Raw genomic sequence first — 27,636 nt, forward strand, 5'->3', positions numbered from 1 at the left:
ACTTGTGTCCCAGTCGTAATGGAAACTGCGAAGAAAATTCATCAGAAATTACAAGAGGGGGGGGAGGGGGTGAAAGTCGTGTTGCTGAGAGAGCAGCCTGGGGACCGCAGGAGCAGGACTCGCAGGTATTTTGCTCCAGCAGGCACTGTGCTCGCTGCACTGACACCGTCTGCCTGCAGACACGCTCCCAGGCCCCCGCGGCAGCGCTGACCTCGAGCACAGCAGCAACGGGCGTCGTTCCCGAGCTGTGGCTGTGCTTGCAGCTCGCCCGGCCCCAGGGCCTGTGGGTGGGGGTGTCCCTGGCCGTAGTAGCCTTTGCTCATGGAACTGGAAACTTCCAGGGCCTTTTTTCCATTTACACCCCTGGAAGCTGATTAGAAGACTTTTTCATACACATACACAACCACACTGTTTCCTGCAGATGTGAACCCTTCTGTTAAACCAGTCCCCATCACAGAAAGCTCCTTACATGGGGCGGGGGGGAAGAAACCGCTTACTTCTCCTTGGGCACCAAAGCTCCACGGAGCTGTTGATAAGCATGGGGTGGCCAGCACGTGGCTGGGTGCTGGCTGCAAAGCAGAGGTGCCGAGGCAGGCTGCTGTGCCCCAAAACCCCTCACTTGTCTGCTTCACCCCTGGCCACTGAGCAAATTAAAGACGAGACCTTGTTACTGCCCTGTACCTGGGCCGGCACGCCGGGCGGGCGGGCGGCGGGGGGCGATGCTTAGCGCTGTCGGTGATGCCCGAGTCCTCTCGGCAGCTGCAGCAGCCGTTGTCCAAGACCTGCAAGTGGAGCAGCTCCTCCGAGTTGCTGAAGGCCGGGTTGTCCAGCGAGCTGGCCGAGGGCAGCCAGGAGCGCGACCAGTACTGGGCCGAGACGTCGTCCAGCCGGCAGAACCGCCGGTAGCTGCGGGGCAAGGCAGGGCGGCTGTGGCAGCGCCCGGCACCCCGGGGGCACGCACGGGCACGTGCACATGCACGCACGAGCCCAGTGACTGCAGTGCAAGCACAGATTGCAGGTTTCCACCCAAATTTCACGGCAGCAGGACAGGGCCCAGCCCCGCGCCCTGGGTGGGGGCAGAGCCTGTGACACCGAACATCTGGCCGCGGCCCCGCGGCTGATGCGGTGGTTTCCTCGGGAACAATCCCCCGTGGCACGTTACGAAACCCTGGTGGGGAGGGCAGCAGGGCCAGGACAGCGCGGCCTCCCCCCAGTGCTCCCAGACGAGCTGCTTTGGCGGGGCCGTGCCCGAGCGCAGCTCCCCACCCACAGCCCCGCCAGGCTGAGCCCGGCCCAGGCAGCCGGCGCCCGGGGGGGTGGATGGACCCTCTGCTTCTCCCCATGGGAGGCACTGGACCATGTATTTGGGGGCCCATCGGCACATCTCATGCACCGCTCTACCACAGCAAGTGTGCAGCGGCACATCCAGCCCCGCGGGCTCCGGCGCTGCTTTCCTGCCTGCTCACCGCTTCCCCAGCGCCAGCGTGGGGCTGCGAGCATCCCCCGGGCACTCCGCATCGTTGGCACGGCCACACAGATGCACAGACACGCACACAGACACCCCCACCCAGGCGGGCGGCACCGCCGGGGCCGTGCGGCTTCGTGGGGCGCTGGGACCAGCCACTCCTGGGCCCCACACATACTCCCCCCAGCTCCAGCACCTCCTGCCCGCTGCTATCAGCTGCCGCAGAGTGTTTTTCTTGGCAGAGCTCAGCCCAAGCCCAACCCTGCCTCCCTGCCGAGCAGCAGCTCCCCTGACCCTGGACGGGCTGCGCTGCCCCTGGGCACCCACGCGCGAGGCCGCAGCTGCTGCCCATCGCCCCCAGCACCCCCAGGGAGGGGCAGGGGCATCACCCCTGCAGCAGGAGCATCCCTCCCCCTCGAGGGCCACCCCGGGCCCCAGCCCTGGTCCCCCTGCACCCCACCTGCTGCGGGTCTGGTCGGCCCTGGCCTCCAACAGCAGCGCCTTGAACCGGCGGATGGCAACGGCGGCGACAGCGGCACCCAGGAGGACGATGCTGAGCAGGACCCCAGCGGCCATGCCCAGCAGGCTCTGCTGCGTCACCCGGTAGTCGCAGCGCAGCCCCATGAACCAGAAATCGCTGCCAACGGGGCACCTGCGCCAAGGGGGGGCATCAGCCGCCGGCAGCAACAGTGCCCATCAGCCCAGGGCCGGTCCCGGGGGCACTCACTGGCAGAGGGGCCCGTGGTCCCGGGGGTGGGTGCAGATGCCGTGGTTCTTGCAGTAGTCGCGGTGGCAGAGGGAGGTGCAGGTGGCGTTCCCGTCCGCCCCAGCCACGCAGGCAAAGCCGGCCCGGCAGGCGAAAAGCACGGCGCAAGGGTCCAGCAGCCGCTCTGTAGAGACAGGGGTTTGGCTGTGCCACCCCCTCCCCACCAAGCAGAGCCGGTGCCAGGCGTGTGCCCACCCTGCGACCAGCCCCAGCCAGGCACTGGACCCCAGGGGCCGCGGGAGGGTCCAGTGATCGCGCAGCCCTGTGTACGCCCCGCACTCACCCAGAGCCACGTTGCGCAGGACAGGGGCAGTGCCCACTGCCAGCCCCGGCTGGGCGCTGCCAGAGCCCAGCGTGGCGTTGAGGAGCGCGCCCAGCCCCGGCACCTGCACCCGCTCCGCCGCGAACAGCGCGTCGTACTCCAGCACCACGCTGCCCTCCCTGCGGGGACACCCCACGGTGAGTCCAGGGGTGCCTCGAACCCCCAGGTCCAGCACAGCACCCCGGCACCGCTGTGGCCTCGCAGCATGATGCTCCCCGTGCCCCCCCATGCCAGGGAGCATGGCACGCTGCGGTGCTGCGCAAACACCTACCTGATCCCCGTCACCTCCAGCCGCAGGAACCCAGGCACCGACATGAAGAGGGGCGCGACCTGTGCAGGGAGGAAGCTGAGCGCGAGGCGGGATGACCCCCGGCCGCAGCCCCCCCGGACAGCCCTGTCCCGCGCTCACCGTCCGGTTGAAGCTGTGCAGCAGACCCTGGCGCTCGCGGGACCCCGGGTCCTGCAGGGCGGGGACAAACCCCATGTCCAGCACCAGCTCGCAGGGGATGCGGAGGAGGGATGCTGCAGGAGGAGAGACAGGGATCAGCACGACAGGGACCAGCACCGCCCGCCCCGGGGGGCCACCACCACTGACCCCCCCTCAAGCTGATGGCTCCTCGGAGCTCTCCTCCTCCCACCGTGCCCAGGCAGAAGGTCCCAAACCCCCCAGACCCACCTCTCAGGAGGGGTGGCTGATCCTCCACGATGAACACCCGGGGGGCCCTGCCTGCCGGGGCTGGGGCCGCAGCTGGGGCCGGCGTCGCTTGGGGGGTGTCAGCATCCGGCCACCCTCCGGGGCTGCTCGATGGCTGGACCAGCTCTGTGTCCCCGGCTGCTGGGGGGGACCCCGGGCCCCCATGGTGGCCCAGGGTCCCAGGGAGATCTGTTAGCTGCTGGGGGGGTCCTGGCACCATGGTGGGCAGACGCGTCGGGGGCCCCCACGTCAGCCCTGACGCATCACCCTGCAACACCGTGGCACCGGGATCTGGCGTGACCGTCCCCACATCCCCGAGCAGTGCTGGGCTGGCGGTGGCAGCTGTGATGGTGGCGGTGACAGCAGTGGCGGTGACAGCGGTGGCAGTGACGCCGATAGTGGTGGTCAGCCCCAGGGAAGACGGAAGCTGGGACGGAGCCGGCTGTCGGGGGGGCCCAGTGGCCGTGGCTGGGCTGCCTGGCTGCCAGCTCGGGGGGGCAGTCCCTGCCCAGGGCCCAGCATCACCCACCCCCACTGGGGTCCCCCTCGGGATTCGGGGGCTTTCAGCAGGATCCCCCCCCGAGCCGGCATGGAGCAGCAGCAGCCCTGGGGACGGCCCTGCTGGGGGGCTGCCCACAGCAGGGCCAAGCCCCGGGACCCCCCGGCTGGTCCCCAGGGAGGGCTGTGGGGTCAGTGATGTGGGCGCTGCAGAGCCGCCAGTTGGGGCAGGCTGCGGGGACAGGGGGACACGGTGGGACCCTGGGCTGGCGTGGGGCACCTCGCTCTGTGCCGCAGCGGTGCTGCCCGGGGCCGCCAAGGTGGGGGGCTGCCCCAGCACAGCTGGCAGGCGCCAGGTCTGGTCCAGGGGGACATGGCCATGCTCAGGGGGACCCCCTGTGTCGGGCGGCCCCAAGATCCCTGCGGTGAGGTCCAGGGCTCCTCCCAGGCTGAGGGATGTCACCCCCGGGATGCTGGCTGTGGCGGTGGGGAGAGGCAGACCTGACCCCTTGCCTGTGGCAGGCAGCGAGGTTGGGCCCGTCCCCACGGCTGGCTGGGCTGTGCTGGCCACGGGGCCCCCACGGCCACCAGTCCCCAGGGACGGCAGAGAGGGGCGAGGGGCAGAGCGGGGACCCTGCCACGCAACGTCCGTCCCATGCCACAGGCGGGAGGCAGAGCCCCGTCCTCCTACCAGCCCCGGCCCCGGCAGCGCCTGGCGTGTCCCCCGCAGTGTCCCCGTGGGGCTCAGCAGCCTCTGCAGCACTCCCGCAAAGGGCAACGTCCCAATCGTCCCCGGCGCAGGGCTGTCCGTGGCCGGGTGAGCCCCTGGGCTGCCATCACCCAGCGGGACAGTGGCACCCAAGCCCTCCCCAGCCCACAGCTCCGGGGACAAGGGGCCGCGTGAACCCCTCCAGCTCTGCGTGAGTGCTGTCCCTGTGGGGCTCCATCCCAGCAGGGTGCTGGGGGATCCCCACTGCCCCCCAGCAGAGCTGGGCACCGCCACGGAGGATGGTGAATGCAAGGGGGTCCTCTGCGGGGTTGTGGCACCTTCCACCATCACATTTCCTACAGGGTCAGTCCTGGGGGGGTATCCAGTGGTAGGAGCTGTGTCCGGCTCCGTGGGGGCTGGGGACCCCGCACTGGTCACCCCCGGGCTGGCAAGAGATGGCCACTCGCTGCCTGCAGCTGCCTGCTCAGCGGTGCCTGCAGGGAGCAGGGGCCCCGGGCGCTCGGTGGCTGCTCCATCCCGCACCGCAGGCCCCGTCCCCTCCTCGCCTGTCCGGGGGCCTCCGGGGCTCCCCTGGGGGCTCAGTGGCTCGTCAGTCCCAGCGGGGGTCCCAGGGAGAGGCAGCAGCTCAGCCTCTGTCCGCAGCTGCCCTGCGGCCTCTGGGGTCGGTGCCTGCCCCGTGCCAGCTCCTTGCTCCAGATCTACGGGCAGAGGCAGAAGTGGGGGGATGCTGAGCAGGGCTGACCCACAGCCAGCACCCCACAGCCACCGGCTTGGCACCCCAGGCCCCAGCATGGCACCGGCACGCGGTGCCACAGACGAAGGGCCACAAGCAGGACAGTCCCAGCCCCGGCGGTACCTGTCTGGCAGCGCTCCCCCATCCTGGTCCCTGGGCGGGTGCAGGGGACAGCAGAGCCCAGCGTGGAGCCCGGCCCGCTGCTGAGACCGGGGCAGAGCCGTGCACAGCACTCCATGATCACTGGGGAGAGAGAGCAGCGCGCACCGGCATTGGGCATCAGGCACCAGCGCTGGGCACCAGCACCGGGTGTTGGGCACCATGCCCCCACCGCCCCCAGGAGCTGCTGGCGCAGGCAGGGGGGCTGCAGCCCTCCCCTCTGTTACCCGTGGGCAGCACTGCCGGAGGGGATGCTCAGGAACGACCCAAACCCAGCTGGACACCACCTGCCTTCGCCTCGACAAACAAAACTGAATCCCGCCCCACCCGGCCGCACTCTGCCATGTGGTGGAAACACATCTTTGCCCGGAACCAAACCGCCATCCGGCTGCCGCGTGCCGCCGCTGGCACCACCGGGTCCCCGGGCAGAGCACCGCGCCAGCACCAGGCCAGCACCAGGCCAGCCAGCGCCCTGGGCAGGACTCGGGGTCCCCGCTGCAACAGCGGCTGCTCCCCGGAGGGAGCGGGCAGCTCACCAGGCGTCAGGGTCACCCGCCTTGGTGGGGCGGGGGTCACCAGGAGCCCCTCGGACCCTGCTCCCTGCCAGCACCTCGCTGGGGCTCCCGCTCCTGGGGCGCAGCACCCACTGCCTTCAACGCCGCGGAGCCGCCCGTGCTGGCGGCATGGCGCTCAGCCGCTGCCCTCACCGGCCGTGCCCCCGCGTGTCCGCCCCGCTGCCCACGCGCCACGTGCCCCCGGGACCCCGCGGCTGAGCCCACCAGGGCGGGTCCCGGCGACACCCGAGCAATCACCGCCCCCCGCCCCAGTGCAACCGGGAAGCCCAGACCCGAGCCCGGGGCCGGCCCCGCCGCCGCCGCAGACCCCCGAGCCCGCGGCCGCCCCCCCCGCACGGCATCCCCCGCCGAGGGACCAGCGGCGGGTGCTGGGACCCCGGCCCGGGGCCGCACGGCTGCGGGGCCCCTGCCCGGCCGTGCCCCCGCCCTCGCCCGCACCCACCCGCGCCCGCCGGCCCCGCGTGGGGGGAGGCAGCGGCGGGCCCCGGCACTCACCTGCGGCGGCCAGGAGCCGCGGGAGCCGGAGCCGCTCCATGGCGCGGCGGCTCTGCCCAGGCGGCGGCAGGAAGCCCCCGCCCGCCCCCGCTGCGGCGGGGCGGAGGCGCCGGGGAGCCGCAGCCCCCGGCCCGGTCCCGCCCCACCGGCACCGGCCGCGCCGCTCCGTCCCGGGCGGCCCCGCCCCGCCCCCCCGCCCCGGGGCTGGCGCGGCCCGGGCTCGGCAGTGTGTGCGGGACCCCCGGGAGGCGCTGCCCGGAGGAGCGCCGGGGCGGGCTCGCCCGAACGCAACACTCGGCCGCAGAAGGGCTGAGCTCGGGCTGCGGAACCCCCGGGGGCACGGCCAGGCCCCCGCACCCGCGCTGACCGCTCCTCGGTGCGGCCCCGCAGGCGGGGCTGGGGGCTGCGGGGACAGGACCCCGGCTCGGCCCCGCATCACCCTGCGGCGGGCCGCGCCGCCGTGCCGGTGCCCAGGGAGAGCGCGGGCACCGCTCCTCTGCGGGCACACGCGCGTTCTACCCACCCGCCTCTAACAAACAGGTTTGTCCCAGAAAAGCCACCCTTAGGCTCCCAGACGCGGGCTCTCCCCAGGGCCACCTCCAGCCGTGCCCGGCTCTGCCTCGGATGCAGCTCAGGGCAAAGGCTCCTCGAGGGCACCTCTGGCTGCGGCTCCTTCACCAAATCACTCAAGGCCAGGCCACCAGACGAAACCACTGACCACACCGGCACAGGCATGGCTCTGCAGCCACCGTCGCTCCTGCCTGAGCAGGGACCTCAAAACCACCACCAGCACACTGGCCAAAATAACTGTTTCCCTGCAGTTTCACCGTGCAGCCTGTTCAGAAAATGTTTCAGAACACATTTGAGGTGAAGGAATGATTAAGGAGTTTCCAAAGGCACGGGCCTCGCACACAACGAAAGCGAAACTTGGGCCCTGAAGGCAGAGGGTCACCCAGCTGGCCGAGGATTCAACACCGTGCGATTTTAAAAGTGAAATGCAGCGCTAGAGGAAGCCCCGAGAACACCCACACCACGCTTAGGCTCCATGTGCCGCACCGACAGACCCAGGTCTATTTTCCATCATCCGCCACCCTGATTGCCAGAGGAGGATACGTTATCGAGTGACGCTTCCTTGGCTCACAGCCTAGCAGTGCCTCTTTGACATATGAAAGTGTTTCTTGGCTCAGAGGAAAAACTGTGCAGTGTCCAGAAATAACTTGATTCTGCCTCTGGAGAGATTTAAAGCAAGCCTCCCGTGCTGAGGTTAGTTGGGCTTACAGAAACACTGATGCGATTTTGCTTTTTAGCAGCAGGAAAGTCATTCCCCCCTTTATTTTCCATCAGGAAAGCAGAAGCCTTTCAAATGGAACTTGCTTGTTTTTACCAGCACTGATGAAATAAACAGTAAAGGCAGCAGAAGGGCGGTTTATCTGAAAGGGCAGACAACGCAAGCAGTGAGATGAGGGGACAGGCAGCAGAGGGCACAGAGCTTTGTGCACAGCGGCACAAGCCGTGCAGGTGCTGCTAGCGCTTTCACATGGAGAGAGGACAAACGGCAAAATGCTCCCAGCGAAACACGCTCAGAGCCCGACAGACCCGCAAGCACCTCCCACTGCGCTTGGCAGACGGCGCTTTTATGCCAAGGGGTATGGGGCCCGGCCGAGCAGAGGCTGCGCCGCTGGTCAAAGCCGGCGTTGGGGAAGGGCGCTGCTCGTGAAGTCAGTTGCTCATCCCTTCATACACCGAACACTAACACAGTGAGCCACCGACACAGAGTGTGAAATGGAAAAGCCATCCACACAACATGGTCTTACATATTTATTCCTTTTTTTTCTTGTTTTTAAGGGACAACATATTCAGACAGCTTTAAATACAACGTCCAAGTACAACTTTCCGATGAAAGCAGCAACAGTGCAGCATGTGCGCTTGTATTCATACCCGCTGACACCAGCCCAGTCCTGGTGGCGGAGACATCTCCTGTTAAAAAAACCACATATTTAATATTTAATCAACCAAGAACTACCATCTTAAGGCACAAAAGAAGTGGGCCAGGCAGAGACAAGACAAGCTGAATACCAAAAGCAGGCACGTAACGTCCACAGGTCTTTAGGCTAATTGCTAGGATTCTCACCTTGGCTCAGAGAGCAGCCAAGGGGCACAGCTCCCCACTGACCCAGGAGAGCGTGGGGGGAGGCCAGAAGGGTTTGCTCCACACAGGAACAAACAGGAATGTGGACCGATCTGCTGCTGCGCACTGGCCTGAGGCCACCCGCTCATTTCCCCTGCAGCCCCAGAGCACCTCGAGAGCCAGTCACTCCAATAACCCTTTCCTGCCCGTTTCCTTTCCTGCTCCAGTCTCCAGCAGTGGCTGGCAGGGAGGAAACGGTCGCTACGGGCAGTTGGAAGCGGTGCTATCACACACCTCTGGAGGTGCCTACCCTGCACGCTCTGCGCATGGCCGTGGAGCGCTGAAAAGATGGACTTTCACGACTAAAGTCAGTTCGCCACCTACTAAAAGAGCTGTGGATAACCTCAGTGCTTGAAGTGCCACATAGGGTGAGACGAAAGGTCGCCGAGCCCCACATCCTCCCTCCAACAGCAGATGCCTCAAGAAAACACATATGCTTTATCCTCCCCACTAAGAGCAGGCAGCTGCTGCCAGCTCCCTCCCTTGCCAGGCTCCCGCCTGCCACACGGCCGTACGGCGTCCAGTCGCCTCACACCAGACACTCCCCTCCGCAGGCGTCACACGTGCACCCCGTGTGCGCCGTCATTACCCGAAACACTCGCAGGAGCACATTTCTACTCACCCAGCTTTGAAGAACAGTTTTTATTCATAAACATCCTTCTTATCTGCAATGTAATCTACAATCTCTTGTGGACACATTAACTTTTCTGCATCTCCATCAGGAATTTCAAATCCTGGAAGAAAGTGCACGTATTTAGCCCCAAACAACGGAAACAGGAGCAAGGCTAAAGGAAGCAATTACTGCTGGCTCAGATGCCTGCAGCTTGGCACGGGACAAACAGGCAGGGGCTGCCGCTCAGCTGTGTCAGTCGGAGCCAGCTCTTCAAGCTGCGTTCTGCCTTGCACAACGTTGCTTCTGGATACGGGACAAGGCAGACGCAGCAGCGAGCAGGGCTGCCGAGCCAGCCGGCGAGTGCCCCCCACGCCTCATAAAGCCACCACCGCCTTCCCAGAGCTCCCACCGCCACCGCTGTGCTACAGGAGGGGGACGCTCTGGGTAACCCCAGGCAAGCCAGGGCCCGAAGCCCCTCAGGTTCAGAATCCACTGTTGAGTGCTCCTACAACCAACAGCTCGCCCAGAGCTGCAGCCGGGGGCTGGGAGCAAAAGGGCTCTCAGCCATGGAACCGGTCAGAAATACGCTCCAGAAAATTAAGGTTCTTCTTTCTAGTCCGCATGGCCACACACTAACACTCCACCTACGGTACTGGTAAGTGGATTAAATATATAGCATTAGCAAATGCTCTGAAAGTGAAACATCTGCCTAGGTTTTAGAGAGTGACCAAACCCCAGGGACATTTATGACCCAATGTGACAAGCTAGGCACGTACGCCAGAATTTAAGAGCTTTAAATGAAAGCCTAAAGGTGGCCAAAATGATGTAAAAAGAAACTTGGAGTATAAACTAATAAGGAAAAAAATCCACTTTTTTCTAGTAGCATCAAGTACTGAGAATAAAAAAAAATCCTGGTGAGGAAAAACCTGGAGTATCTGTGATTTCACAAGCAGGAGCCAAGACCAGCTCCAGAGGCAGCCTTCACGCTTAAATATAACATCCGCTGCCCTCACCTACGCGCTGCTGTCCTGTCCCCCCGTCTCCGCCCCCCCAGCAGTACGACGCGTGGTGCCCAGTTAAGGGGAGAAGCGCGGCCGGTGCTCCCAGAGCTCAGAAGCAGACAGACAGATGCCTTCTCCTGAGTCCTGCAGGTGCCACCAGCAACCAGCGCACGTTGTCACTGACCGAGAACTGCATGATTTTCTTTGAATTACATCAGAGAAAAGGCAACAGTACTAATCACAGAAAAGAACTAATACTCATTTGCTGCAGCTGTGTTTAAGGGTTAGCCAAAAAAAGGTCGCCATGAATCCGAGCATGCATAGCACTGCATTACCAAATTCGTCTTCCATAGCCATGATGATTTCCACTTGGTCCAAACTGTCCAGACCCAGGTCTTTCATGAAGTGGGACTCAGCTGTGAGCTGGGGGAAGAAAAATGGAAGATCGTTTGGCCATTTCAGCATGACACGGCCCGGACAGGACCTCCGGGTCAAACCGGAGCCTTCGGCCTCCCCGGCCCGCCGCCGCCCACCTCCTCCCGCTCCGGAGGGGCGGCAGCGCCGCTCCCCGACCCGCCCTGCCCCGCACCGCCGGCGGGGAGCACGCGCCCCCCGAACGCGCCGCGCCCCCGGCCCGGCCCCACTCGCCTTCTCCGGGTCGATCTTGTCGTACAGCTTGAGGACGTAAAGGACGCGGTCCTTGATGTCCGCCAAGGTCAGGGGCGGCAGGTCGGAGAAGCGGCGGCAGGGCGGCCAGCCCGCCCGCGGCACCTGCAAGAGACGGGCAGCAGCGGGCAGCGCCGGGCCCCCGCCGCCCCCTGCCCGCCCGCGCCAGCGGACCTTACCTGCGCCAGCGGCGGCGGGGCCGCGCCCGGCTGGGCCCGCGGGCGGCGGGGGCAGAGGGTGCCGAGCGCGGCGGGCCGCGGGGCGGCCGGGGGCGGCCGGGGCAGGAGGCGGCGGACGCAGGCCGAGAGGACACGGGCCGCCATGGTGACCTGTTCCCGGCGGGCACCGCGCCGCTCCCGGCAGCCCGCGCGCACGGCGGGGCGGGGCGGCGCCCCCACCGGCGCGGAGCGGCGGCAGCGACCCCTGGCGGCCGGCGGCGGCGCCGAGCAGAGCCCCGGGCAGCCCCCGCGGAGCCCCGGGCACGGCGCGGCAGCAGGCAGAGAGTCGTTCCAAAGCAAACGGGTTTAATGGCATTGCACATACCGCGGCGCCCGGCAGCACCTGCCCGCACGGTGCCCGGCCCGAGCGCACGCACAGCCCCGCAGAGCCCGTTACCGGCGGCCCCGATGCGCCCGAGCTGAAGCACCAGGCTCCACCGGTGCTGCCGGTGATGGGGGCCCTCGCCCCACAGTCCTCCATCAGGCCACTCCTGGCTGGGGCTGCCGGTACCGGTACAGGCAGACAGTGCCATCCCGCTGCCCGGCCAGCAGGCAGGCACTGGTGGTGGCCCAGCGGGCCAGCACCCAGCTCCCCTCTGGGCCCGGGGGCAGCAGGGCCGTGCACTGCCCCAGCAGCAGGTCCCACACCGCGACGGCTCCCGACGTCAGCACAGCGGCGGCAGAAGCGTCCTTCACGTCACCCTCCAGGTACCTAAGGTCATACACAGAAGGGTCACAATGCTGCAGTTTGTTTGTCAAAACATTATCACATCATTTTTAAAATTAGCTAGTTTTTAACATAGAAAATTAATAAGCACATTTAAGCCAACTCTGGGAAGCCAGGTCACATTACACGTATCTTCAGTGCACTGCGAAGGAAGGATGTCAAGATGATCCTTCTGCAGCCTCAGAACGTACTTGAAAATTGTTCAGTGAGCCAAGATCTCAACCCGCCAATATTTGTGCGCATGGGAAGCACGGTGACGGATGTAAGTGCATTGCAGGACTGACTCTTAAACAGCTTAGTCTTCAAAATGCAAGACATAGGAAGGAAAAGGTCATCTGACTGCAAGCAGCTGCTTAACATAAATAAACCTAGCAAAGTGCTCTTCAACAGCACAACGGCTCAGAACGTCTCACTTGCAGACATTTTCTCAGGGGGTTTTCGCCTGGGGAGTTTGCCTGATGAACCCAGTTACAGCATTTCCACAATCACTTTGCGGGGGAGGAAGACAAAAGCGTAAGCATGCAGAAAACCAATGCTCTGTTTGCCAGCAGAGCTCTGGCGAGCGGAGCCCCTTGCCGCGCGGTGACACCGGGAGCTCAGAGGTCAGCGCACAGACTGGTGCAGGAAGCGGGCAGGAAACAGCCAACACCCTCGCCCCATCCCAGCCTATGCGCAGGACAAATGGCAGCGACGGATGCAGCCTCCTTGTCATCGGCAAGATGGCAAATGGATCCTTGCCAGCAGCGCTACTCAGCTCGTTAAGTGATTCTCCCCCAAAACCACCTCGAAGGAGTCATGAAGCCAGCACGCAGAGTCCCCGAGGTACTTGCCTTCCAGCATGCCCGGGTGGGAGGGAGGAGAACATCACTCCCGTGCTCCTGGCTGTTTTGGGGTTGAACGCTATCACACGGAACGCAGGGTTGCCACAGGACTCGCTCTCTTTGGCATGTGGATGACTTAAAACAACAAACAGAAGGCCCTGATACACAGAGGAAAAATACATCACTAAAAACAACAGCAAGAGGGGAAAAAACCCAAAGAATTTTCCAAAAATTAATTGCTACGTTATCTCTATAATCAAAGCCCCACGGACAGTGATGCATTATTTTTACCGAATAAAACAGAAAGGGTTTACTTTCCTTATCAAATTAGACAAAAAAACAAAGCAGCTGCTGACCGATAAGGACTGATGCAATACAGCAGAACGACAGCTCAGTGACCCAGTGGATTTATGCACTTATCTTTCTGCCAGAAAAAGCTAAACTTGCTGTAGGATGAGGTGACATTTAAAGTAAAATTTCTGGGCCTCATTTTAATCCCTAGGAGCTTTTAAATTTAACAAGAATTCCACGCAAACCAGCACAGCTGAAAACAGCGGCACTCAGAACAGCCAGCACAAAATACGCTGGGATAGATACTCTGAGGAAGTCTCCAAAGATTCTGACTCAAGCCATCATTATCGGACAAGACATTCTTGTCCCAAAAGGTTAAATGCTCACTGAAAACAATCAAATCCTTGATAAACTACAAAAATCCACCTGGAATCACAGCACAGGTGGAAGCAAGTGGGAAAGAATCATTAGTATGAATCTTGGATTTAAACAGTTGATATCCTTGGGGGTATATGTAAATAATCACTTAAAACAGGTTTTCCAAGGATGGCAGTGTGCCGTCACCACGCTGGCAGCTACCCACTTGTGAAACGGAAGAGACTCACCAAGCACCAGCACTGGGCAACGGTACTTCTGCTTCCCACATCCAAGATGCTGCTGCTTTGGAACACACTTTGATGCATCACTCTTATTTTATTAGTACACTGCAGAAAGCCAAGAATGCGAGGTAGCCAGCGTGGCTTATTTCTCCTAGTTAACCTACTTTCCTTTGAAATATCTTCAGTGTATCTAAATAGAGCTGATATTTCAATCCACTCTAATCCTTTAAGTCCCTACCACAGTTAGTCAGTGCAGTCCATGCATAAACTGCGTGTCATATTTAACATACGTACAGAGTCGGAATATGCTCGATGGCAGATGGAAGCTGGGTAGGAATAACCAACGTGCATCTTCTTCAGGAGCTGGCCTGTTTTCAAATTCCTGCAGTTGGTGAAAATACGAATTCTGACTGCATTTCCATCCTCTGGCTGTTATTTTCTAATCATAGTTACACCACTATGCAAGACGGACACATTTTTGGTTTCACATAAACCGAACTAAGACAAACAGGAATAATGAATATGATGCAAAAGCAAGTGGCATTATAGCAGCATAGTTCACTCACTATCTATCCAACTGTATAGAAGTTAAAGTGCCAGACTGCAGGCCCTTTGACAATTATCATTTCACAGATAAATCAGCTGCCAACCAACACCCCTTATATAACGTCTGCAGCCAGCTAGCTGTTAGAGCCACCACATACACCCGCAAGCCAAATCACTTAATTTCAAAGGAAACACTGACCAAACAACAATGCTGTTCACTGCAGTGGTGCCAACCAAGGCATCTCTCATTCCTTCTACTTCAGCAAAAGCTAAAACAGTTTCTTCAGGGGGCATCAAAGTCTGTCCGTCCCTGCTCCTGAATAGCAGATTAGCAAGTGAGAAAAGGCAGTCAAAATAACAAGTATGTGTTCTGTACTCAGCACATCTGCAGAAAGAAGAACCTGACAGTTTTCTACATCCGAGATGTTTCCTTACTTTTCCTCCACCTGCCACACTGAGACCACCCCAAAACCAGCAGACTCACCTTCCTGTCTCTGAAAGCGATACTATTTCCACTTGCTGCTCTTGCACGGTCCTGCTGCTGCTGACCAGCCTCCTATCCTTTAGCCCAAGAACAGCTTTTATATTTCCAGTTTTAACTAGTGACTGCTTGAATGAGTCATTCTCAGAAGAATAAAGCAAGAGCCTAAATTAAAAGAAAAGTACGCCTAATGACAGAAGGAAGCACAACTCAAACATGCCATAGAGTATAAAAATAAGAATATGTTTAAACAGTCTACCACCTCTAGAGGTGAATAAGCAAGTCTTTATAGCTGAGTTTTAGAAATCCCTTCCATATTTTCCAACTGTTAAAGCAACTGAGAAAGTGACACATTAGTAAGAGAGAATTTTAACACTGCACAAGAGGAGAGTTAAGCTGCAGCTATACAGGGTTCAAAGCGCTAGTAAGAAACAAATACAACACCTTATTTCTCCAATCTCCAAATCTCCCAATGCTATACACACGAGATTACGGGTGTCTGGCAGAGGAACGATCTGTATTACAGGAATCTAGCAAAACAAGAATTCAGTGTCAGTCACAATATCCCTTTGACTTTATTCCCATTTTCTAGAGTGTTTCAAGTAAAATGATATGGAGCAGAACTAATTTTCAGATCCCTCTGAAGAATCACACTTAGATTAACAGCTGAACTCTCTGCTGTTTTCCTAATTAAACAATCCCTGTTGGTATAAGAGACAAAAAGAGTCTCCAGGGAGTGTAAGGGGAAAGAGCACAAGTCAGTGGCTGTAGTGCAGCCACTGTTCAGTATATGAAGTATCAAATTCCAGCAGATAACACGCGACCATACAAGCTACTGGCCTTCTCCATCAGCAGCGCAAATCATTCTCCTCTGTTGCCTCATGAAATGAAAAATTTATGCCACCTAAAGAACTTAGCTTGCACCCAAGACTGCAAGCTCCTTGTATGTTGGGAACTAACACACTGGGACAAGAAAGTTGCCCTAAATTCTAGAAATAAGGATTGTGTTCATACTTCTCCGAGCTGCCAAGTATAGACCTTTCCCCAGCGGTCAGATGCCAGAGGTTTCCACAGGGAGACGGAACTCTCACAAGCAGTCACCACACACAGCTCTCTGCTGCCAGCTGCTTCCCACCACACAGTACTCACATCCACAGCGCAGGAATTTGAAGAATCCTGTCCAAAACAAAACAGCGCTGGTTTTCTTCTGATAGACATGGTTATCTAACCTGGAGGTTCAGCCTGAGAAAAATGCTTGACATTCAGCGTGATGAGAATTTGAGGCTAAAACTTAACGCTTACAATGTTTAATTTTAAGTAAAGTGCCAGTAAGGCACCAAGGAAAACAAGCCTCGTGGGTTTCACCCTCAGAGCAGCAAATATATTGGCTCACTTCACAAAAATCACTTGTCATTTGAAACAATAGGGACCCGGCAGAGCCCAGAGCTGGGACAGGGCTGGGGGTACCACAGCACAGCCACAACACAGCGCAAGTGCCACCTACCTGCAATCATGCACTTCCTTCCCTTGTTGCACAAATAGGAGACAGGACTTGCACAGCACAGACTGACTTTAAAACTCAATGAAGCAAGGGCCTTCTCTTCTCCCTTGTAAAAAAGTTTTTGGCTTCAGCCATATTATTGTTGACTGGTTAAGTTAATCCCTCAGGCTTGCTTCTGGAGCAAAACTTTGCACTTTGGTTTGGAAAAGCTAGAGGTGACCCAGCCCCCGGCAAGCTCATTTGGAGTTCAGTGGGTTCCCACAGATGTTGCTTCCTTGCCGGCCAACCGTTCTCTACCTGCTATGAGACAGAGAACAGTGGAAGGACACCACTGCAGGGAGAAGACCCGATGGCTCAGCTGTGCAAGCAGTCCTGGGCAAGATTTGCCTTGGTCATGGCACGTACAAGCAAGGCTCCGTTCCAGAAGGGTGTGAACATCAACACGTGTATTTGCCAGTGCTGTAGCCCCTCACAAAATTTGCTCCTTACTGGGTTACTTAGTGCCTGAAATGGTGACAGGAGGCCACAGGAGCCAGAGGGCAGGCAATAGGGGTACAAGGGCTGAGATCATTTTACCTGGGGCTGAAGAAAAATGCACCGATTCTGTTTCTTAAGACATTTGCATGTGTTTAGACATTCATTATTCAAAAAAAAACACTGAAATCTTTTATCAGTCAAAAGGAAATACACAGCAATCTAACCTTTCAGCATGCTTTACCACAAGTGAAGACAGAACTGATCAAATTAGACAGCAACTACCCATTCTGCATTTTTTATTGCATTTTTGTTAAACTTGGTGTTAAAGAGCTGCTACTAACTTAGTAAACAATTACCCGATGTTATCCCACCTTTAGCTTTGATACAAGCTGCAAGCTCTCTTCTCTCAGGCCATCAAGCAGTACTGGAGTCAACTGTTCTGCTACATCTTTTTTCTGCGCAAACAAGTAAAGAATAAGGATAATTCAACTTTGAAATTACATTCAGCACCTGCAAGAATGAGGCAGAAGCGTGAATTCACTCTGCATGCGGTTGTTGGAGAGCTATGGTAGGAGCACCTCTTTTTGTACTCGCATGTCTTTGAAAAACAAGAGATCCCAGACAGGTTATTTCCTGGTTTCACCTGAAAATTGTCTTTTACCACCACTTTGCATCTCTCAGCCTTCAGAGAGAAGTCATTCTCTCAGTACCCATCCCGCATGCGAGTCATTTAATCTCCTTTACCAAACCCTACCTGCAAATTTTCCTTAAGGTAGACCAACACTATGTGGGTACCAGAAACTTTTTGTTCATATACACGTTTCAAACATGCATCCTGCAATAAGCATTGAAACCCACACCTCCAGTTTTGTCAAGCAGGATTTTAAAGAATTTGCTCCTGAGGTCAAAAGACCTTAGGCAACAGATGAAAACCAAACATTTACTAAGTCAGCTAGAAGACAGCATGCAGAGCTAGCATGCAAAGAGATCTTTCTCCTGAAGTCAGGTGAGACTCTGGAAAAGGGGATTCACCCACAAAACCACTGGCTTAGTACCCTTGGCAAAGAGGCCAGCTTGTTACCTGTTCAGAAGCTCTGCAGGATCTCTGCTGTTCGCTCTCTGACCGCTGATGCTTCTCCAAGGCCACAGCCTCATCAGATTTATTATCGGGACCTCTTACATCTTCTAAAGGAAACGTTGTACCTTGTTCCTCCTCTTTTCTAGCAGATCCTGCACCACTGCTGTCCAAGCGCAGTGGAATGGCGGAGTCTTTGCATTCCCCATCATCCACAACCTGGGCAGATGCTCCTTTGGAGAAATGCAGGTTCGCTTGCGGGGGAGGTACAGAAGGTGTATTGGGGAAGACCTCACTGCGTACTGATGGTAAAACAGCTGGGGTTGCACCCACCACAGGGAAAACAGATGAGGAAATCTGAGACTCAGGCTGAGTGGGAGCACCAGCTAAGACAGTCCCCACGGGAGTAAATAGCAATTCATGGGTGGAAAGTTCCTTCCTGGAAGCTGGGCTTTCTAAGTGAGGTAACTTGGGCAATCCATTTTTGAAAGGCGAAATCAAATTACTTTTGAGACTTTCTTCTTCTAGATTAATTTGTGCATCTTGTGTGTCATCTGAAGCCACACCATCTCCAAACACACTAGGAACAAAAACCTCCAAGTCACTCACAGGGGAAGATTCTAATTTCTCAAGTTTTAGTAGTCCAAATTCCTCATCTGGTAAGTGAAAGTCTCTGATACCCAGTTTGGGGACCAGCCACTGGAGACTGCGGAAGGAGAAGAGAGAGCCGCAAGTATCGGGGTCCATAGCAGGGAGGCCAAGAGAAGCAGGACCCTCTGAACTCGTTGGATAGGTACATCCTCTTTTGCTCTCACCTAGACAAAGAAAAACACAAGAATACAAGAGAGAACATCACATCATAAAATAACCAGCAACTAGCCTTTTCAGAGTCATTCATACAGAGTGTCATTCTAATCTATTTTCCCAAAAAAAAGAAAAGAAAAAAAAAGCACCATATCCCTCTTAACACATGGGAGTGGCACTTTTCTGGAAAGACATTACGCTCTGCAATTGCTCTGCATCAAGCCTTCAGCTAAAATATCATTGCCAAAGACTGCCAGAATTGGCTGCGCACTTCGTCCATTTGTTTTGTTTTCTCCCAACACTTTCTCTTTTCACAATATTCACACACCCTCAGATTGTAATGCTACTCTTTGTGTTTCACACTTGTCAGCACTAAAAAAAAACCGCAAACCATTAATATGCAGATTTAGTTGGAGAAACAGATTTACATCCATTTGCTGGAAAATCAGGTCCAGTGTGCACAACATTTGCTCCAACAGCAAAGGCAGCTTAAGAAGTTCTCAGCCCTGCTCCTCATCCATGCACTGCTGTTCACTCCTGAACTGTGCTGAAGCAGAAGTTTCTGGAATTGTTCAAGGCACCACAATGATCTAAATTTTTTTAAAATCTCTCTTATTTAAAAAAAAAAAATAGTTAACCCATATCAGATTTTCTTGAATAAAAAATATGACAGGGCGTGAACAGCGGTGCATGCACTCACTGGGGCGCTTCCCTGCCTTGCTCTCGGGCTGTAGTTTTAGGGAGTGCCTATATTTGACGAAGTACCTTTTGAGACTTGACTGGCTCTCTGTCTTGCAGAGGAACGCAGGGAGCGGCGCGGAGGGACATTTATCGCTAGGAGCTGCTCAGCCCTGCAGGCTCCTTGCACGTGCTGATTCTTAACATGCTCCACTGGGTGTTTATCAGCCTGACACATCGTTAAGCTGGCTTCCAGATCTCCTATATGGCTGGGAAAAGTTTCATTCCCTGGGTTCAGAGAATCACTGTTCTGAAGTGGATTTTGAACCTGTTGTAACAGAGTCTTACAGCATTTGCCAAGCACTTGGCTTCCTCCAGGAGGAGCATCAGCCCTCATTGGCTGCATAGCGGCAGTCACTTCTGTCTCTCCAGACCCAAGAACTGCAGCAGCAGACAACCTTGTCTCATGTGAAGACGATTTTTCAAGATTAGCCTCACAGTTTTCCCTTTCACTCTGACATTTATTTGACAGCAGACTACTGCTTTCCCTCGTTGTTATGAGATCCAAACTCTCTGTAAGTTCCTGTGACACTTGATGCATGGGGGGTTTGCAGGTAGACTTTCTTCTTCCCTTTTGTTTCTTCTGTGATCGTCTCTGATCTCGCTTTGTGCTAGTGATACTGTTTTGAGAAATCGATCCAAGTGAAGTGCCGCTACCACTGGATGCAGGAAGAGATTTCTGGGGACTAATTGAATTTGCTGGATCATTTTCTGCACCAAAAAAAGGGAACAGCACAACCCCTGACTCCAAATCATTTTCAACTCTTTCTTGGGAGGGCCGATCTGAATTTGCATCTTTCTGCTTGCACTTACTTCGCTGACCTTTCTTGCTTCTGCCCAGCTGGCTGAGAATTACAGCATCGAGGTCCACTTTCCTCTGGCAATTAGACATGCGTCGAGTTGTCCTGACGTAGTATTCAACCGGAAAGAGAAGCCCTTCAACCACCGTGCAAGAGTTCAGTGGGCTTTCAGGAGCTGTCACCTTTTCTGGATGAGAAAGTCTTGGCTGAATTTCAAGCTGTTGATTCTCCAACAGTTCTTCAACATTGCCCAGAGCAGGATCTGCAGGGAAGGGATTTAAGCTATTAGTGTCACTTTGATTCCCTTCATGGCTTTTGCTCTCATTAGTTATACTGTTATTTCCATCAGTAGGCAATACTTCATTTTCTGACATTAAATCCAAGAGTCTACGTAATTCTCCCTGATCTTCACACATACTCTCACTGTCCGTTTGTTTTATTATACTGGAGGGTTCTTTCCCTCCATCACCACTGGTGCCAAGTAAAACAGAGTCACCGTTCTCTGAACACGGCCGTGCAGGTTCACAGTTATCAGATGTGGCCACAGCACTTGAGGACTCAGGCTGCCAGACCTCGCTGCTGCCCCTCAGCACACATGGGGACAGCTCAGGCACTCCTGGAGGAACATCGTCTTCACGCATGTCTTGTACAACTCCTAACGCTGCATCGGGAGGAGTGAAACTGTTTTCTTCTCTCTGCACAGGCGCTGGTCTGGATCCTCTTTGAGCGTTTTCCTCAGTGTTTGAGAGACTGCCTCGCCTGAAGACTGGTGACCGAAGTTCCTCTGCACTGGCAGTTTGATTTTTCACCGTTTCATCAGCGTTGATTAGATGCACATCACGCACTGATTCCCTTTTCTCCAATACCTGAGCCTTCGTCCTTCTCCTCAGCTTCATCAAGCTTCTGGAGGTTTGGGGTTTTTTCTCCTCAGGGGCAGGCCTAACAATTCCACAGCACAGGTTTTCCTGGCTAGCCTGTATGCTTTCTGCCTGTGAGCTGTCCTGCAGGCTAACCTCATTATTGGAGAATTCGGGAATGTGTTTAAATGTGACAGATGTTTTCTTCTCTGTGTCAAGATCAGAGCAGGTTTTGGTCTGTAACTGAGAGGTTTCATGTTTGTCAGCACTAAGAGATATGTTATCTCTAGAACCTGTGGGAAAAAATGTTGTATGTGTAAAGTAGTCGCAGCAAAGTCCCCTCCAAGAAAAACATCATACAGTAAAAACTAGACGACTTTGTTAGGAGCGGAAGAGTGGGGATCAGAGAGCCCCGCAAACCTGCCGAGGAGGAAAGTAGAGGAGATGTTATTGCAGATCACGGTTCAGCAGCACCGGAAAGGCCGGGTGTGGGTACGGGGGGCAGTGGATGTGGCAGCAGCTGCAGAGAGGGGACAGTGAAGCCGGGAGCGAGGCGGTCAGCAGAGCTGGGGTCCATCCCCGGCTCGGCAGGACAGGCCGCGGGGGAGCAGAAGGGGACACCCGCCCTGCCGCCTGGACCCACTGCCTGGGCGAGGACAAGGGAGAGCACACGGCAGCTGGCCGAGCTGCCCCGAAGCGGAAGGCCGCCTGCCGGCTCCTACCTGCGGGGCTCCGCTCCCGCCGGCCTCCTTCCGCCGCCGTGCCCCGGCCGTGGCTCCGGGCTCGCTCGGCTCGCCGCGCCCGCTGCGGACACAACACCGGCGAAGGGCTGGGACCGGCCTCCCGGCACCGCCCCCCGCGCCCGGCCGGCCCAGCCCCGCCGCCGGCCCCGGCCCCGGCCCTGCCCGCTCACCCGCAGCCGGCTGACGGTCTCGCTGTACTCCCTCCTCAGCAGCGCCAGCTTCTCCCTCAGCTGCAAGACACAACGCACCGGGCTGGCACCGCCGCGCCCGCCGCCCCGGGCCCCGCTCAGCCCCGCTCGGCCCCGCACCTTCTCCTTCTCGGCGCCGCTGAGGGCCCCGCCGCCCGCAGCCTCCCCCGCGGCCTCCGGCCCCTCCATAGCCGCCTCCCGCCGGAAGCGCGCGGCGCGCGGGCCGTGCGTGTCCATGGCAACAAGGCCGCCATAGGCCGCGCACCGCGGCGGAAGCGCTGGCTAGCGGGGGGAAGTGACGCGCCGGAAGCCGGGAGTGGTTGTGCGAAAGCGGCGCCGCCATGGAGCTGAGCGAGATGCTGTACAACAAGTCCGAGTACATCGAGACGGTGCGGGGGGGCCGGGGCCGGGGCCGGGGGCTGAGGCGGCCGAGTCGGGCTCGCTGAGGCGCTGGGGTGTCGCGGAGGTGTCGGAGCCTGGGAGGCGGCCGCGGGCTCCGGGCGGCCCGCAGTGACCCGCCCCTTCTCCCCGCAGGCCTCCGGCAATAAGGTGAGCCGACAGTCCGTGCTGTGCGGCAGCCAGAACATCGTTCTCAACGGAAAGGTAGGCGGCGAGGAAGGGGCTGCGGTATCGCCCAGCAGCCCGGCGGGGTGGGCACGGAGCGCGGCCAAGGCGCGGGGTCCCTGTCGCCACCGCAGCGGCACCCGCGCTGCTCTGCTGTCCGCTGACAACTCCCATCGGCCCCGAGGCACCAGAGCTCTGCTCGCGGAGAGCACCAGCGGAGCCTCCTCGGCCTGTGAGCAGATCGCGGTGCTTTTATCCGTGCAACAACATATTTCTATTTGTGCTTAAGCCTCGCTTTGTGTATTGGCTCACTTTGTTCAGCTCACTGGCATGATGGGGCACAGCTGGTGGATCCAGGCTCCTGTGCATTTGCTTAGTTCTCACTTTTCTTTTGACTGAAAGAATCCTCTGTAAGGTAACATAATCTTGCTGGAGTGGCCTGACCTCTGCATAAGAAATTGGAGCTCATTTATCTCTCGTCTCTTCTCCAGACAATAGTTATGAACGACTGCATCATCCGCGGCGACCTGGCTAACGTACGGGTTGGACGGCACTGCGTGGTGAAAAGCCGCAGTGTCATTAGACCACCCTTCAAGAAGTTTAGTAAGGGGTAAGAGGTCCCCTTCCTTTCAGGAAAGTGAAGATAAAATCTATATGCTTAAGAAAATACATCAGCTTGGCTGAGATCTGTATTCAGAGGGCTGTGTTCCTTTTGCGGCGATTTGCAGAAATACGTCCCTCTAAACCTGCCATTTCCTCAAATTTTCAGCTTTGCCTTGAGGGTTAGCATTCCCTTCAGACCACAATATGGAAAGGCTGGGATATATTGAAACGGTTAAGTGAAGAATGTGTTTCACTTGTTCTTTGTTTAGTCACAATGTCTTCCTGGTGCTCGTTTGGGTCATCCATTAGAAAGAGATGAGAAAAGACCAGTTGCTGTTCAATGTTCCTTAGCATCAGATCTACCTCTGGTAATCCAGCTGGGGACGGGAGACTTCATAGTATGGTTTTGGGTCTAGCGGTGTCACGGATCAGTCTTCCTATTCTACACCTGAACAAATAACTCTCCTGTCACAGGGTGGCTTTTTTCCCTCTCCACATTGGTGACCACGTCTTCATAGAAGAGGACTGTGTTGTCAATGCAGCCCAGATTGGCTCCTATGTCCACATAGGCAAGAACTGTGTCATTGTGAGTGCCGTTTCTCTGTCTTTCCTTTAAACTCTTGAGTACAGTAAACTGTTGAGGCTTTGTAACAACAGTGGAAAGGTATCCGCACCAGCTGGCTGGAGCAAGCGTACTTTCGCTGTGCTGTTCCTTTCTCCTCCTTTCCCTTCTCCACAGAAAGTGGCGCTTCCAGTTTTGCTATTCTGAGGATAGCGGGTTCAGCTGACCGCTGTTTGGAGAATCTGTCCCAACAATATTGTGGCTAACGGGACCGTCCAGGAAAGACGGCCTTTCCACGAAGTACAAGTGGAATTGTGCTTCTGTGCAAATAACGCAAAATAGTCAAGGTTGCTGTCTGCCGAGTTAGAGGAGGCCTTGCTACGTTACTGCATGACTCGGGTTCTAGGTTCCAGTTTGCGCATTGACGTGTTAATATGCAGCTGCCCGTACATGTGTTAGTCGAGAGCAAACAGACTTTTTTCCTCAAAAAAGGAAAAAGTGAATTCTGTTTCGAAGAGCATTCAGTTAGGGTAAAGATTTATTCCCGTGATCCCTTATACAGAATGTGTTTTGAGCAGTTAAATCTGTTGATGTTTAGGTAACTTATCAGGAATAAGCAAAAGCATATAGTATTTTAAGTATAAACTTTACTTAATCTCTGTTTTAGGGTCGTAGATGCGTTTTGAAAGACTGCTGCAAAATCTTGGACAACACAGTACTACCTCCTGAAACAGTAGTCCCACCTTTCACAGTCTTCTCGGGCTGCCCAGGTATGCTCCCTCTAACTTTTCTTGCACATAAGTGTGGATAACGTGGATATTCTTGTTTTAAAATGAGATTGCTATGACAAAGTTGCCTATTAGCATTTAGTGACTAGAAATAAAGGTGTAGGGCACTTGGTGAACTGAAAAATAACAACTTTAACTTGTGAAACGCGCTGCTTTGGTGTATGTTAGGTAGGTAATATATGTTTGCTCAGAACAGTGTTACTAGGATGCCAGCTGTGGCCATCCTGCACACTAAGCAACAGAGCTTTTCAGGCATCTAGAACCCAGCAGGCATTAGGCTCGGGCAGAGGGAGCACTCCTCCTTCTGCGGTTTCTGGTTTTGCAGGTATTTCGGTGGTTCAAACTGTAGGAAGTCCACTTGCTCATTATTCATATGTTGATAGGGAGGTAGGTACATTAAACAGAGGTATATGAACGTTTAGTTCCTACCCATTGACCTGGCTGTGCCGGAGATCTCATTGTACAAATTGCACACTCCATCGTTTCTCTTCTGATAGTGTTTTACGGGGCAAGGCGGAAGCTGCAGCAGTCTGTCTGACGTCTGCCCCAGGGGGTACCATGGGAACGATCCCACTGTGTTGCTTGACATGAGAGAAGAGCCCTTTGCTGTTCTATTAGTATTTACTTACAGCTCAATCAAAGTCACTGCTTTGAATGTTGAATATAAGCTTATTTCTGCTTTCTCCTGCAAGAACACTGATGGTCATCCTCTTCTTCTTCTTCCAGGACTCTTCTCTGGGGAACTCCCGGAATGTACCCAGGAACTCATGATTGACGTTACAAAGAGCTACTACCAGAAGTTCTTGCCACTCACTCAGGTCTAGTAGCCTATTTACCATGTTTCAGAGCAGTAAAGGCACGCAGGAGTGTTCTGGGGGCGGGGAGAGGAATATTGTTCAGTGAGACCAGGGCACGGCCCTCCGCTGTTCCTGAGCACTTCTGTGAGCGTTCCTCCACACTAATGGTCTGGCCAAGCAGTCCCTCGTGAAAGCTTCTGTGTCATGTTGTTTAAACTTTGTATGCTCATTTGAATGTCATTCATTCCATATTGTCTGAATTGTGCCATTAAATGTGCTGGAGCTAGGAAAGCTGATAGAATTCCCTTCAGGGCAGCATCTCCTCGTTGCAGCTGGGGAACAAGGCAGAGTTGACAGCACACGCTCTGCAGCCTAAGCCTGTCTTTCATATCAGTTCTTTTGCTAACCCAAAGCAAGTGGGTTTACATTTCCTAGAAGAAATCTCCATCCTAGAACAGAAGTGCGGTGTGGTTGATGTGCGTGTTTCGGGCAGTTACTTACCAGGGTTCACTAAACCCAGTGCTTGCCTTTGGGAAAATATTTGCTGCTCTATAGGCCTGCATGTTGAGGTGGATGGCCTCTTCCTTTTCTCCCTGTGGACTGAGATTCTCTCCTATAGGAACAGGGTATCATTCATCATCCTGGGATTGGCTTTGGACTTTTGGCTGACATTGAAACCTGTCTTTCTATGCCTTGCCTGACAGCACACTTCTTAGCTTTTAGCTCTTGAAGTAGACGTCAGTCCTGTGCTCTCACCCATCACGCAGGGTTAGCATTCTCATGGCCAGTGCATGTTCTATTTCCTGAACATCGCAGACCTTAAAGAGCCAAAGGGCTTTGGAAAGAGGATTGCCATGTCACTCAAAGAATTCAGTGCAGCAGAAAGTGGGTAATTAAAAGCAGAAACCAGAGGTGGATGAGAGAATGCTGCAATTGTCCCCATTTATTACCCAGTATGAGTATTTGCAGAAAGCTCTTTGGTGCTTTTCTGCATTATAAAACTTAAGAAGGAGGTTCAGACTTCTTGGAAAGAGTGAACATTTCATTTTGGACATGTAATAGAGCAGGAATAATTCTTGCTGGGAGCAGCTCTGTGAAAGCTGGAGACAGCTGACACTTGTGTGTACCTGACTCAGTACCAGACAACTGGCTAGAAATGAATCTGCCTGCTCTGGTTGTGTTATATTAAAGCTTAGCATTGTCCTTCTCTAGCTTTTAAAACTGGGGCTCCTGCATGTTGTAGTGTAGCAGCTGGGGACCAGGACACATATTAGTTACGTAGTAGGTGTATGGCTGTGAGATCAGCAGCCCTGGAGCCTTCAGCTGTTCTGTATAACGCAAAGTACTGATACACCTTAAATAGCAAACAGCTGTACAAGTACTAAAGTGTGTAGTAACTACTGTTAATCAAATGTAAAACCACTGACTGGTTTGTTTGTATTTTTACTGTACATAAATTAAAGCCTCTTCGGTTGTTCAAGTGACTCAAGGTTGTGACTCTTCAAATCAAACTTGAGACTAGAGTGAGGTTTCTGCTGTGCCTGGACACGAGCCGCAGTCTCTTGTTCTGTGGCTATTACAGGCTATTACTGACTATTACATTGTCGGTGCATTAAAAAAGTGAAGTACAGTGTGAAACAGCTGCTTCTTTCTGCCTCTGAGCTGATGACTTTCACCCAAATGATTCCAGCATTGTTGTTTTATAATGGCTCTGACACAGAGTGTCTTTGCTTCTATTCTTCATGCTGAAGCGAGAATCCTAAAGCCACCAGGGTGACTGTAAAACCCTCTCGTCAGCACTGAAACATTAGGCACACCTATTTGGTACAGCAGTAGCTCTGGTAGTGTTGCTTCAAGCACTTGGAAATGGCCCACCTTTTGGGTCTAGCCATCCCAGATGGCATGGCCTCTTTTGCACCTGCGTAAAAAAGCAGGAGCTGGAGCCAGCTTCTCATGTCAGGGAGCACAGCTGGGACAAGAAGATGAGATTCTGTGTTGAAGCTGCAACAGCCAGGCCGGTACAGCCGAGCTCTCTGATGCAGTGGATCAGTTAGGTCACGTCTGCCTGGTTTCAACAGAGGTGAAGTGTTTTAGCAGAAGCCAGATTCAGAGGGACCGTTGTACCACCTAGTCCCATACTGGCTAGAAATATCTGTTCGATGGCAGCTGCGTACCTTGAGTCCTCCTGAAGTGGGAGTGGAGACAAGCGCAGAAGGAAGCTGTGTTCTTCCTGCGATCTTGTGTGGGTTCAGGGGGTGTCCTCGTGAAAGGCCCAGCCTCGCCGTTTTTCCTACCTACGTGAAAAAGTATTGAGTGTTCCTTGCGTTTGTACTACAGGCAGCTTCCTGACTGACTTCAATTTCCAAAAATGTTTAGTTCCTGCTGTCCAGGATCTGACTAGCCCTGGCAGAAGCCATTTGCAGTGAGGAGCTATAGGAGGCCTCCCTGTCACAAGACCTGACAGGTTTTGGGATTCTTGAAGAGTTCCTGCAAGTCAGATGTTTAGGGGTTTATGCTGCCACTCGCGAGTACTACTTTGCCCTGTTAACTT

General features: G+C 55.6%; 4 protein-coding genes across 5 annotated transcripts in view; 1 reads left to right on the forward strand and 3 right to left on the reverse strand.

Annotated features, from left to right (window-relative positions):
* The window catches only part of LOC142089469 (uncharacterized), a 9,055-nt gene extending 2,578 nt beyond the window's left edge, over window positions 1-6,477 (reverse strand). Inside the window, exons 1-10 of the mRNA XM_075166059.1 lie at window positions 6,438-6,477; window positions 5,332-5,451; window positions 3,230-5,173; window positions 2,963-3,075; window positions 2,825-2,883; window positions 2,515-2,672; window positions 2,193-2,355; window positions 1,926-2,117; window positions 682-906; window positions 1-25 (exon numbers count right to left, since the gene is read on the reverse strand). The exon at window positions 1-25 is cut by the window's left edge and continues 129 nt beyond it. Of these exons, the coding sequence (XP_075022160.1) occupies window positions 1-25; window positions 682-906; window positions 1,926-2,117; window positions 2,193-2,355; window positions 2,515-2,672; window positions 2,825-2,883; window positions 2,963-3,075; window positions 3,230-5,173; window positions 5,332-5,451; window positions 6,438-6,477 (3,039 nt within the window). The remainder of the gene's footprint in view (window positions 26-681; window positions 907-1,925; window positions 2,118-2,192; window positions 2,356-2,514; window positions 2,673-2,824; window positions 2,884-2,962; window positions 3,076-3,229; window positions 5,174-5,331; window positions 5,452-6,437) is intronic.
* Window positions 6,478-8,242: 1,765 nt separating this feature from the next.
* Window positions 8,243-11,268, reverse strand: NDUFAB1 (NADH:ubiquinone oxidoreductase subunit AB1). Of its 2 annotated transcripts, XM_075165619.1 has the most exons (5): window positions 11,085-11,261; window positions 10,888-11,010; window positions 10,575-10,662; window positions 9,248-9,359; window positions 8,243-8,414 (listed from the first exon to the last, which is right to left on the reverse strand). In XM_075165619.1, exons 1-4 carry the CDS (start codon window positions 11,226-11,228, stop codon window positions 9,268-9,270), a joined length of 447 nt encoding a protein of 148 aa, XP_075021720.1. In that variant the 5' UTR covers window positions 11,229-11,261; the 3' UTR covers window positions 8,243-8,414; window positions 9,248-9,267. The 2 variants fall into 2 exon arrangements, with proteins under 2 accessions (XP_075021720.1, XP_075021719.1); XM_075165618.1 differs by lacking the exon at window positions 9,248-9,359 and having other exon boundaries at window positions 11,085-11,268.
* A 144-nt stretch (window positions 11,269-11,412) lies between these two features.
* PALB2 (partner and localizer of BRCA2) lies at window positions 11,413-22,753 on the reverse strand. The gene is given in 15 exon segments (XM_075165611.1): window positions 11,413-11,835; window positions 12,681-12,829; window positions 13,856-13,943; window positions 14,307-14,423; window positions 14,592-14,753; window positions 15,033-15,118; window positions 15,603-15,764; window positions 16,938-17,021; window positions 17,648-18,456; window positions 19,211-21,133; window positions 21,563-21,644; window positions 21,754-21,813; window positions 21,892-22,032; window positions 22,034-22,160; window positions 22,306-22,753. Coding segments are annotated over 15 exon segments (4,275 nt in total). The 5' UTR covers window positions 22,359-22,753; the 3' UTR covers window positions 11,413-11,603.
* Window positions 22,754-22,835: 82 nt separating this feature from the next.
* On the forward strand, window positions 22,836-25,112 carry DCTN5 (dynactin subunit 5). Its single transcript, XM_075166060.1, has 4 exons — window positions 22,836-22,945; window positions 23,413-23,524; window positions 24,168-24,270; window positions 25,015-25,112. The coding sequence occupies exons 1-4, from the start codon at window positions 22,836-22,838 to the stop codon at window positions 25,110-25,112; spliced, it is 423 nt and encodes a 140-aa protein (XP_075022161.1).
* Window positions 25,113-27,636: the final 2,524 nt, after the last annotated feature.

Source organism: Calonectris borealis, chromosome 16 (assembly GCF_964195595.1).
Source record: "Calonectris borealis chromosome 16, bCalBor7.hap1.2, whole genome shotgun sequence".
Lineage (NCBI taxonomy): Eukaryota > Metazoa > Chordata > Aves > Procellariiformes > Procellariidae > Calonectris > Calonectris borealis.

Excerpts from the sequence above, each read along its gene's own strand:
- NDUFAB1 (XM_075165618.1), bottom strand. The coding sequence starts at position 11,228 with ATGGCGGCCCGTGTCCTCTCGGCCTGCGTCCGCCGCCTCCTGCCCCGG. Across the intron at positions 11,011-11,084 it reads CCCCGCCGCCGCTGGCGCAG|GTGCCGCGGGCGGGCTGGCC; the intron begins GTAAGGTCCGCT and ends CGTCTCTTGCAG. Across the intron at positions 10,663-10,887 it reads ACAAGATCGACCCGGAGAAG|CTCACAGCTGAGTCCCACTT; the intron begins GCGAGTGGGGCC and ends TTCTTCCCCCAG.
- DCTN5 (XM_075166060.1), top strand. The coding sequence starts at position 22,836 with ATGAACGACTGCATCATCCGCGGCGACCTGGCTAACGTACGGGTTGGA. Across the intron at positions 22,946-23,412 it reads TTCAAGAAGTTTAGTAAGGG|GGTGGCTTTTTTCCCTCTCC; the intron begins GTAAGAGGTCCC and ends CTCCTGTCACAG. Across the intron at positions 23,525-24,167 it reads TAGGCAAGAACTGTGTCATT|GGTCGTAGATGCGTTTTGAA; the intron begins GTGAGTGCCGTT and ends TCTCTGTTTTAG.